The sequence below is a fragment of the Actinia tenebrosa genome, unplaced genomic scaffold (assembly GCF_029948245.1).
Source record: "Actinia tenebrosa isolate PJP-AT-01 unplaced genomic scaffold, QUT_ActTen_1.0 PGA_scaffold11__36_contigs__length_13525064, whole genome shotgun sequence".
NCBI lineage: Eukaryota > Metazoa > Cnidaria > Anthozoa > Actiniaria > Actiniidae > Actinia > Actinia tenebrosa.
The window spans coordinates 4,014,928-4,025,405 of NW_028292571.1; the positions used below are offsets into that span (position 1 = coordinate 4,014,928).

General features: G+C 36.6%; 2 protein-coding genes across 2 annotated transcripts; both read left to right on the forward strand.

Moving 5' to 3' along the window:
- Positions 1-561: 561 nt before the first annotated feature.
- Positions 562-3,063, forward strand: LOC116301140 (juxtaposed with another zinc finger protein 1-like). Its single transcript, XM_031710150.2, has one exon. The coding sequence runs from the start codon at positions 680-682 to the stop codon at positions 1,331-1,333; it is 654 nt and encodes a 217-aa protein (XP_031566010.2). The 5' UTR covers positions 562-679; the 3' UTR covers positions 1,334-3,063.
- Positions 3,064-4,963: 1,900 nt separating this feature from the next.
- LOC116301138 (large ribosomal subunit protein eL27) lies at positions 4,964-10,217 on the forward strand. Its single transcript, XM_031710147.2, has 4 exons — positions 4,964-5,048; positions 5,839-6,096; positions 7,117-7,227; positions 10,129-10,217. Exons 2-4 carry the CDS (start codon positions 5,846-5,848, stop codon positions 10,175-10,177), a joined length of 411 nt encoding a protein of 136 aa, XP_031566007.1. The 5' UTR covers positions 4,964-5,048; positions 5,839-5,845; the 3' UTR covers positions 10,178-10,217.
- The last annotated feature ends 261 nt before the right edge of the window (positions 10,218-10,478 follow it).

The following is a 10,478-nucleotide window of genomic DNA, read 5'->3' on the forward strand; positions in this document are numbered from 1 at the left end:
CGATAATAACTGAACCTCAGGGACTTTTGCTTGCTTAAACTCTATTGATTATTTTTTGGCCGTTCTCGGTTCACTAGTTATCAATTTTTACTACTGTAATTGTATTAATTTTCCAAGACAGTTCTCTATTGATTTATATCGTTAGTCAAAAGGAAATGCCTAGCATGGGACCTAGAGTCCCGTTCGCACTTTCCGCTTTGGGTAACATGTTGGTTCTGTAATTTTCTGACAATTGTAAGTTATCGTAAAAAATCTTATTGAAGACGAGGACTAACGCGAGCGAAAAATTTCTCTGCCAAACTGGAGTACCTCTGTAGTAGCCTGACTGAAGTGATGGAAACTTTATGACGCTCAATTCAACTTCTCGAAGACAAAAAAAAATTTACATTTTATAACTAGTTATGAACTTCTTACATTTGAAAAATTGTACAAAAGAAGACAGCTCTGAAAACAAGCCTCTTTGCCTGCAAAATGCATATATCTACCTCCATTTTCTGTTTTTCTTTTGTATTTTTCCCATTTTCAAGTTATTTTTTCTGGTTTGTTCGAATTTCAAAGCGCACGTGGCTAGCGCGTGGCCTGTCTATTTTTTTTTACGCAACCCTTTTCTTACGTCAACCAGCAAACAAAAGAATGACGTAATCAATCAGTCGAGGTAGTCACATCCAGACAGGACAAGATGGCAGCGTTTTATCGCTACTCGTGTTTATGGCACGGTTGCGGCAAACATTGTGGCTCTTTACTCGATTTGATAGACCATATTGAACTGGTACACATCGAGAAAGACCAGAGAATACTGGAGAAGCAAGAATCGTCTCCGCCGGCTGCTTTACCACTGTCTTATATTAACTGTTTCTTTACCGAAGCAGCTCGCCGGGCCCAACAAAAAGAACAAGAACAACTTAATGACATTACTCCGCAAACAACTGAACATATCGTTAAAAAGAAAAGACCTACTACTCCTAAAATGACTTTTAATCCTATTGGGAACACAGAACCGTTTGATATTGTGGATGACGATGGAAATATGAGTGATAAAAGCGATGAATCGTGGAGTTCTGACCAGAGTTTTCCAAGCGATTTTAAGCTAATATTGAACGCCGTTGCCTTGGACGATGGCGAAGGGAAAAGATATGTCTGCCCCGTCGCTGGCTGCGAAAAACGCTACAAAAATGTTAATGGCATAAAATACCACGCAAAATACGGACACAAGAAAGAAAATCGGGTTAAAAAAGCACATAAATGTCACTGTGGTAAGAGTTACAAAAGCCCAAGTGGACTGCGGAATCACATGCAAGCACAGCACCCTTCGATTAACTCATTGCCACACTAAATATTTAAAAGTATTTATTGAATTCATGAAGATCAGTCATGGTGGATGTCTGATATATATGTTACATGGATTTTTACCAGAGAAATTGAACCTTATTCGAGACGTATTAATTTAACCCTACAGAGCGTTGGTGTTTGTTCCTGTACCCCCCGATGAGCAGCGAAAGATGTTATTACGACTTGGAGATTTTATCTCAACTAAAAAAATCAAACATCTAGAATTTACGAGATTGAAGATTTACCTAGGATATATGCAACTCCGTTCGTATTCTGTTTGGAGGGATATATAGTTTGTCTGCGAAGGGTACTTGACAAATGTACCATAGAATTTGTTAATAATGAGACGCGTCCCGGTGTGATATAGCTTGTCAAATATCTGTTTGAACCAAAAATCGATGATTTTAAAATTTGTTTTTAGTGTCAATTGAATTCGTATCTTGATGTGAAATCCTGTTGTATTTTCTTGTTCGTGACGTCGGTAAAATAAGCATTTTTTGATGTACACAAAAATTACTTGTTTGGTCTCATGGGATTGATCGATTACTTTGTGATTGAAATCCGTCGTCTGTTGTGTTTACTCAATCGATCGCTTTATGCAAATGCTGAGAGCTGTGTGACAGCTGAACTAATAATTTTCTGTTCACAGTCCATGAACTCTAGATCTTGATGATTAGCTAAAAGCTTTTATTTTTACAATTTTTTAACTTAGGTGCTTGAAGAGTGAAATTTGAAACATTTCAGATTTTTGATCAATCTGCTAAAACCCAGTACTTAATTTTAATTTGCTATGGCATGTTCAGGTTTACTGAAATGGTTGAATAGTTTGAAAACAGCCTTGACAGTCAGCTGCAATTTACCGATCTAGATATAATACTTGATATACCCCCTTTAGAATTTAGCTTAGGTCTGTGACTGTTTTACCTTAATGCAGTTCGCATTTACATGTGACAAATGCGAGATCAATGATCAGCAATTTCATTTTCTTCACTCATGCTTTTAAGCTCTTGATTGACAGTTAGCGAGATAAACACACTTTCTAATTAGCACCAAATATCACTAACTAATTAATACAAATAGAGTGCTCTTTACTATTGCTGAAAACCTTTGAATTCACTTGTTTGTATAGACAAGCTTATTGGTAATGAAGCAAAAGTGGTCTAGATGTTAATGGAAAGTGACTAAAACCTTTATTTATTATTCAGCTTTTGGCATAGATAAAATTCATGTAGTACTAGCTGATATTTACTGCAATAGTACGATGCCATGCTTTAAATTTTTCACTCAAACTCCAAGCTCTATGTGTTTGAGCCCAATGTCCTCCTTGTTGCATGTGATTGAGAACTGCATAAGATTAAGAATTGTGTATTTAAGAAAATATTTTTGTTTATTTCGCTTCATTCCATTTTTCTGATTTCTAACTAGTGCAATCTTTAAGCCTGATCAGTTGTTTGTGAATACCAAATTGTGCAGTGTAGAAAAGTGAGTTAATGTATATGACAAAATTCCTACAAGAGTTTTTGATTCTTAGATTTAAATTATATTGCAAGTTCATCTAAGTTATTATTTATATGAGAAATCAGATTATTACCTAGTTATAGTTAGTATTTTAACTGTACAGTACATGAGATTTATTAGCTATTATGGTCAAGGGACTTGTTGGGTGGAATGACATGGAATGCCACGGCATAACTGTAAATATATGAATGAATAAATAATTAGATAAAATAAGAAGGCTATTTTTTATTTGTATATTATACAAGAATTTACAAATGCTGTGCTGTGTGCAGTTAAAAAGCACATGAAAATTGGCAGAACACTCAAGAATTATTGAGGAGGTACCATTTAGGAGCTCTCCTATGGGTCATATTCTTCTCCTAATAACCCTCTTGTGTTCTGCCAATCCCCACACTGCTTTGTAGCTGGATGACAGCGTGCACACACATTTCCTATTTCTTCAATACAGGTTTTTATGATGGGCAAAAAAGTATTATACCTTTGACCCTTTGACATTTGTGACCTTACATATCGTGAGGATGTGGGTGAGACAGGTTAAGGACCATATTTTCTTGATTATTGGGGATGGGTGAGGGAGGTGAATAACAATTTGCAAAAAAGGAAGTTTTTTAACTTCCCTATTAACATAGCTGAAAATTTTTATCCCAATAACCCAAATCTCCTGAATAACCTGCATCAGTTCCCTAATAGCAAAGCTGAAAATTTTCACAAATTGTTTATCCCAATAGAGGCTTTGCACCATCAGGTGATGGCAGCCATGACAGGAGGTACAACAATAGAGTCTTTGCACCATCAGGTGATGGCAGCCATGATGGGGGCAGGAATAATTGAATCTGGTCTAATCTGATTACCACTACATTCTATATTTACGACACAAAACACTCAACTCACATGTTGCTTTTTACGGAGGGAGGAAACCGGAGATCCCAGAGAAAACCCTCATGGCAAGGGAGAGAACATTCAACAAACAAACTCAACTCCTGCATGATCCAGTCGGAGCCTGAGGGCTCGAACCCGGACCACAGTGGTAAGAGGCAAGCAGTAAACCACTAAAGGATTCAGTTTTCCAGAAGGAAAAGACTCTATTGTTATTAACCCTGTCATGGCTGCCATCAGGTGATGGTGCAAAGCCTCCCTGAATAACCTGCTTCAGTGTGATTGATGGTCCCCATCAAAGTGTCTATAGTCCCAATGGGCTTAAACCCAAAGGAAGAATTATCCTGACTGACTGCATGCAAAAGCCAGGGGTAAATGTTTGATGCCATGCACACAAATAATGCAAATTAGGGTGTGGTCAAACCTTGTGCCTGACGACTCGTGTGGGGGAAGTGATTGAGGAATGGAGAGGGGGACTTTACCACTAAGGTATATTTCATTAGTTGAGTAACTTTACAGCGCAACACATAAATAACCACATTTAATATATTTGCATACTTCTATGCACAGGCTTTTGTATGTTGAACTCAAACACCCGGGGGGGTACTCCCCTATATTTGCTATACGGGTATGTGCCACCCTATAGGGTATGGTTTTTCGGCTTTTGGGTCTGGGGTAGGGTATCATTTTTTGACATTTTGTCTGGGATAGGGTATGATTTTAGTCTGGGATATGGTTAATGATTTGGTGGTTTTTGTCTGGCGAGTAGTCTACGCTTTCTGCCGACACAAAAACAATAAAAATGTTAGTAAATATTGATTGCAATCGATTGTAAAACCATATTTTCCGTCTTTTAGTTTTAGTCTGGGATAGGGTGTACAATTCTTAGTTTTAGTCTGGGAAAGGGTATGTAAAATCAAAATTTTAAATCTGGGATAGGGTCAGGGTTTTGAGGTCCTGGCGGCACACCCCTACCCAAGTTGGGGTGGTAGTACCCCCCCCCCCCCCCCCCCGGGCTCAAACATTTTAATGTGAAGCTGGCTGGTTTTGTCAAATAAGTTTACTAAGCTTACTAGCCTTAAATTATTCATGAATTTCTCAGTAGCCTCTGACTTTTTCATTTAGACTATGTATTTTCTCTTGTAATAATGCAATTTCTTTCAGACATTTTGATAATGCGAATGGTACAGGTAAAAAATTTGGTAAAAAGCCGTGTGAATAAATTCTTGTATTTATCCCTCCCCTCCCCTACATTATTTTACTCGTTACTTACTGGTCAGCGGAACTTCAGTTCGACCTCTTCTCTCTCGACGCCATCTTTGTTGGTGAGTGTGAATGTTCTTCTTTCAATCCGGCTCAATCCTCCTTGAAAATAAATCGTCCATCCTCATAAATTCGACATTAAATACTCCAATGCTACGTCTTTCTTTCTGTTCAATTTTTTAATACTATGTTTTACTTTTGTGTCGAAAAACGCCACTTTTTAATGATAGTACTTTTAGCGTGAAATAGTTATTTTAAAGTTTTTAGTATAATGTCCCTGCTTTTCTTAAAAGTAGCCCGTGTCATGGAGATCAATGAATTTGGCAGTATTAACGGTCTGCAAGTCGTAGTCTCTTAATTTTTACTATATTAGACGATTTATTTGAATTTGGATTGTAATACTTTCATGTAGTCTGCCTGTATCGTGTAATCCTGTGTACAACAAATAACACAATGTGAAAAACTGTAGCCCCTCTAAATAATAATTTATGTTAGGATTACTGTACTTCTGCTTGAAATTGTTACAAAGAGTTAGGATTTGTTAAGATTATAAGTTATGCAAACTGTTAGAAATTATAAATCACTCATGTATAAATCATCATTAAAGTACTTGAAAAGCAACTGATGTTGCTCGATCATTTACACTTTGAATAAATTATGCTGTATTTCATATATTTCCTTGAACATTAAGCCTCATAAATGTATGAAATACTTTAAAAACGCACTTGACAGATATATAAGGACAAAATTTGTGGCCACCATGTTGGTTGTTGTCCAAAAGGACAGTCAATAACCTCAAGAATACAACCATTATTAGATACAGATCTAAAGCTGAACTTCTTGATCTTCTAGGGTAACAATGGGCAAATTCATTAAGTCGGGCAAAGTCGTTCTTGTCCTTAATGGCCGCTATGCTGGCAAGAAGGCCTTGATCGTAAAGAACTATGATGAAGGAAGCACAGACAAGCAGTATGGACATGCCCTCGTTGCTGGTATCTCGCGATACCCCCTTAAAGTTACTAAAAGGATGGGCAAGAAAAGGTCTGCCAAGAGGTCCAAGATCAAGCCTTTTGTTAAGGTCATTAACTACAACCACCTTATGCCAACTAGGTAAGTAGTTAATAGTAAAATTATTTCAAGTAAGAAATATAATTCTATTTTTGAGGGTGTTGTAGCTATAAGGCCCTGGCTAAACGAGGAAACATGTTTACCGTGCACATGTTTCCCAGTTTAGCCACATGCGAAACATTTCTGTGTGCAACAAATTTTGGTTCCAAGATGCAAAAAATGTTTTTGCTGTGCAGCAAAAACATTTCATGTTTCCAAGATGCATGGAAACATTGTTTCCCGATGTTTTCTGACAGTTTTGCCACTTTAGGAAACATTTAGGGAAACATGTTTCTGGAAACATGCTTCCTTGTTTAGCCAGGGCCTAAGAGTTTCAACTTTTACCAGTAAAGTCTGGTGCTCAACCAAGTGAAATGAGTGGTGGATATTGTGGCAGTTGTTATTGCACAAACATGAGAAATGCTCTGACCTTCTTTTGAGTTTTCAACATAGAACTTATCGCACAACCAAGTGTATTGCAGCCTTTTTTATTTTGAAATAAATAAATGGTCAACACTCAGTATGCATCTATTAAGTTATGGATACAAGCAAGAGCTTGCATTTTTCAGAAAATAAATTTCCACTTCATTTTAATGAAATCTTCAGTACATACTGTGCACTGAGTTTGATCAGGGCAACATGCAATCCATAGAGCTATGGATGCATAATGCCCTTAACATTTCCTTGTATACATTATGCACTTGTAAGACTTGACAGCTTTTATGACATCTGTACAAAGTAGTAGGATATGGCCATTTTTTTATGCTTCAACAGAAAAACAAAGCATGCAGTGTAGTTATTTACAATAAAGAAATCATCCTTGTTTTATATGAGTGTCACGCTTGATAGGCTGCAACTAACAAACCTGTAGCCTTCGTTACAAGATCAAATTGCAAATTCAAAGTTGATTTCAGCAGAGTGAGGAAGACCAGAGAAGCCAGAGGAAAACCCTCAGAGCACAGGATAAAACCAACAAGCACCTCTGAGTTCATAATTTACAATTATCTTTTCAAATGTTTGCAGATACTCTGTGGATGTTCCCCTTGATAAACAGAACATAAACAAGGACATCTTCCGTGACCCCTCCCTCAAGAGGAAAGCTCTCAGAGAGGTCAAATCCAAGTTTGAGGAAAGGTAATTCAGTATACTTTTTTATAGAAACAAAATTCATCAGAGTTGCGTAGCTTTTGTAATAATTCACAAAGTTAGGCAGTTCCACAAGTCTTGTATGTTATATATACAGTATGAGTGGACGTGTTGTATCAGATATACAACCACGAGACGTAGCCAAGTGATTGTATATCTGATACGACACGGACACGAATACTGTATATGACTTATCAAACGTCTAGGTTAGTTCCTTTTTGTTTCACTAAAATTATCAAAATAAAAGTGAATTTGGCCAAGAAAATCCAACTTAAGGTTTATGCAAATGAACACAGTTTTGTATCAGATTTACAACACTCTTCACGGTCGTGATTTCTGTTGTGTTTTCCTCATGAATTATTAATGAGTTTAATAAGTCATATTATTAAATAACTGTTATAAATCTTGCATTCCGAGTTATGAAGCACTTGGGGATTGGCAGAACACTTGAGAAGTGTTGAGAAGCACTCCACTACGTCTCATGCTTCTCCTAACACTTATCTCGTGTTCTGGCAATCCCCGCATGCTTCATAACTGCACGCAGCATGCGCACATGTTTTCTATTTCTTCATTTTTGTCTCCTGTCCTTAAAAGTACATCAGCTATATATGATACTTTTGGTATTGATTTGTTAAGTTATGAAGGTTTATACTCTAAGCATAAATGTTAAAGTGCCTATAACCTTTATAGGATTATGATCAATTTTGATTTTCTGTGTGCTGGAGATGAATAAACAAAAAAAGTTTTTTCGATTGACTAAATATTCTCAGAGATATAACGCCCTAAAGTACGCAGTTTTGCCACGCCCCATCAATTTGGACGAGATAAAGGGAAACTGGGCCGAGCAGAGTCTCGCTGAGTGGTGACGTCACAACAAGAACGAATGTTTTGATAAGCAAAGATTCTTACTAGTTCTTCGGTCAGAATATGAGAAAATGCCAACTAGATGTGTCGTTGCTGGGTGCTCAAACACCCCAGATTTTACGAAAGGTATATACTTGCATAAGATCCCATTTCATAACGACAATCGCCCAGAAGCAAAGATGGATTGATTTTGTGAAGAGAAAGCAAGCAAATTTCAACCCCTCGGCTACCTCCGTCATATTTTCTACACACTTCCTACCAGAGGATTATAATCAGAGATTTGATTTTGTCTCGTAAAATCGTCCTCAGTTGGTTAAAGATGAGGCTGGGACTGTTGCCATCCCAAGGATTTATGTCTGCAACCATGAAGAGCAAACCAAACTTTCGGATCGTAATCGCCGAAAAGTGTCGCTGGTCAAAACTCCAGGAATGTTTACTTTTTCGATAGTTCTAATTCCCTGATTTTATTTTTCAAACTGTTTAAATTATCTATTTTCCAATGGTTTTAAAAGATGCAATTGCCTCCGTGTCTTCACCAAAAGAAGTTGAGTTGCCGGTGCGAGAAGTGGTCGAACAACAACAATAATTTTAATCTAATACAACATTTGGTGGTTAGTTGTAGGGAAAAGTTTTCTTTTGTTGATTCAGTAAGTCCTATTTTTAAGTAACTATAAAACTGGGGCCAGCTATAAACAATGAAAGATACTAGCATGGAACTATTTGACAGGATATAACCCAAGTGTCATAAACTTCTTCATCAGAATATTCCTGTTCGGGATATCCATGAACGGCTTCGTCTAATTCTTCGTCCTCGAGGTCGTAAATACTCTCATTCTCGTCGCTTGAATCAAAGTATTCATCAGCATTATCAGTGGATTCCATCTTACAGCCTTTCTTTGACAACTGGTTAATTTCAAACATACAAAGAGGCAAATAAAGCGACCAAAACAGGTAAAAACACTGGAAGGAACAGTCAAGCTCTACTTTGTTTTACTTATTGGGAGCCGAGTCATTCTTGTTGTGACGTCATTCGACGCCAACTAGGTACCAGACCTCGCAATCCCGTCCAAATTGATGGGGCGTGGCAAAACTGCGTACTTTAGGGCGTTATATCTCTGAGAATATTTAGTCAATCGAAAAATTTTTTTTGTTTATTCATCTCCAGCACACAGAAAATCAAAATTGATCATAATCCTATAAAGGTTATAGGCACTTTAATGACTGTGATGTCATGTGATTTTTTATTTAATTTACAAATTTTATCTGGTTTATGCAAAAAGCATTTAAAAAGAATCTTCATGTCATCTTCATAGCATGGTTGCCATCATGTTTCTTGTAAATTTGTTGTATCCTAATGGCCAGTGTTTGGTATTAATCACTCATTGAGTGGGACCGAGGTAAACTATGTGTTTTGTGGTCCCCAGACAACGATGTTTCCTGGGGCAAAGCCAAGGGAAACAAAACAGTTGAGGGACCACAAAAATGGACTTTGACACTTGGCATATAACATTACAAGTGAAAACAAATCTAATCAATCGCCTTTTATGATTTCACATTCAGAACATATTGAAATCATAAATCTTCACAACTTTGGGACACTCAAATAAAGAAATATTTTCTCATTAAACTGTCATTCCCTTCCTGAAACATCAATACGGGAATAAGTATTGTGTTAAGGAAAAGATGAACTTTAAAATAGACATGTCAGGCTTCCTGTGACTTTGAATTTTCACTTTGAAATCTTTATTCCAAAAGCTTAAAGCTAATTTTGGATGTCATGTGTTGAGAATGCCTGAAGGGTTAACACACTGACAAAAAAGCAGACATGGAAATCTAAGAATTCAACATGAAATAAAATCAACTAAAATTAAAGAATTCAGATGCATACATCTGTTAGAAACAAAGAAAAATCTAATCTTGATCAGATCGAAGAAAATCTGATATCCTCATATATCATCTTAAAGGTGACTTCCTGTCCAAAACACATTTTCCAAAAAAAATAATATTTTTTACATTCCTTTTCAGATACAAGTCAGGAAAGAACAAATGGTTTTTCCAGAAGCTTAGATTCTAAACCTCAAATCTTGTAAAATAAAATTTCAAATCTTGCTGAAGACTTGTTTGTGCCTACTTTTATCTTTTAAATATCACCTGTACTAAATAGAAAACAAAAAGATCTGAATATTCCAGAGAGTTCTTGATTTGAATGACCTTATGTAGTTAGAACATTTACAAAAGCAACATTTAAAAAATACATGCTTATGTGCAAATAATTTCCTTGTGAGACGCAGATCAGTTTCTACCATTATATGCAGAATTGTGAGCAGAATTGTTTTTCAAAACTAAGCCTTTGCTTAGGTTTTGTCTTGGGAAAC

What these genes read in the sequence shown, in the direction of transcription:
- LOC116301140 (XM_031710150.2), top strand. Translation starts at nt 680, where the DNA reads ATGGCAGCGTTTTATCGCTACTCGTGTTTATGGCACGGTTGCGGCAAA.
- LOC116301138 (XM_031710147.2), top strand. Translation starts at nt 5,846, where the DNA reads ATGGGCAAATTCATTAAGTCGGGCAAAGTCGTTCTTGTCCTTAATGGC. An exon ending in AACCACCTTATGCCAACTAG is followed by an intron (nt 6,097 to 7,116) that starts GTAAGTAGTTAA and finishes AAATGTTTGCAG; the next exon opens with ATACTCTGTGGATGTTCCCC. An exon ending in AAATCCAAGTTTGAGGAAAG is followed by an intron (nt 7,228 to 10,128) that starts GTAATTCAGTAT and finishes ATTCCTTTTCAG; the next exon opens with ATACAAGTCAGGAAAGAACA.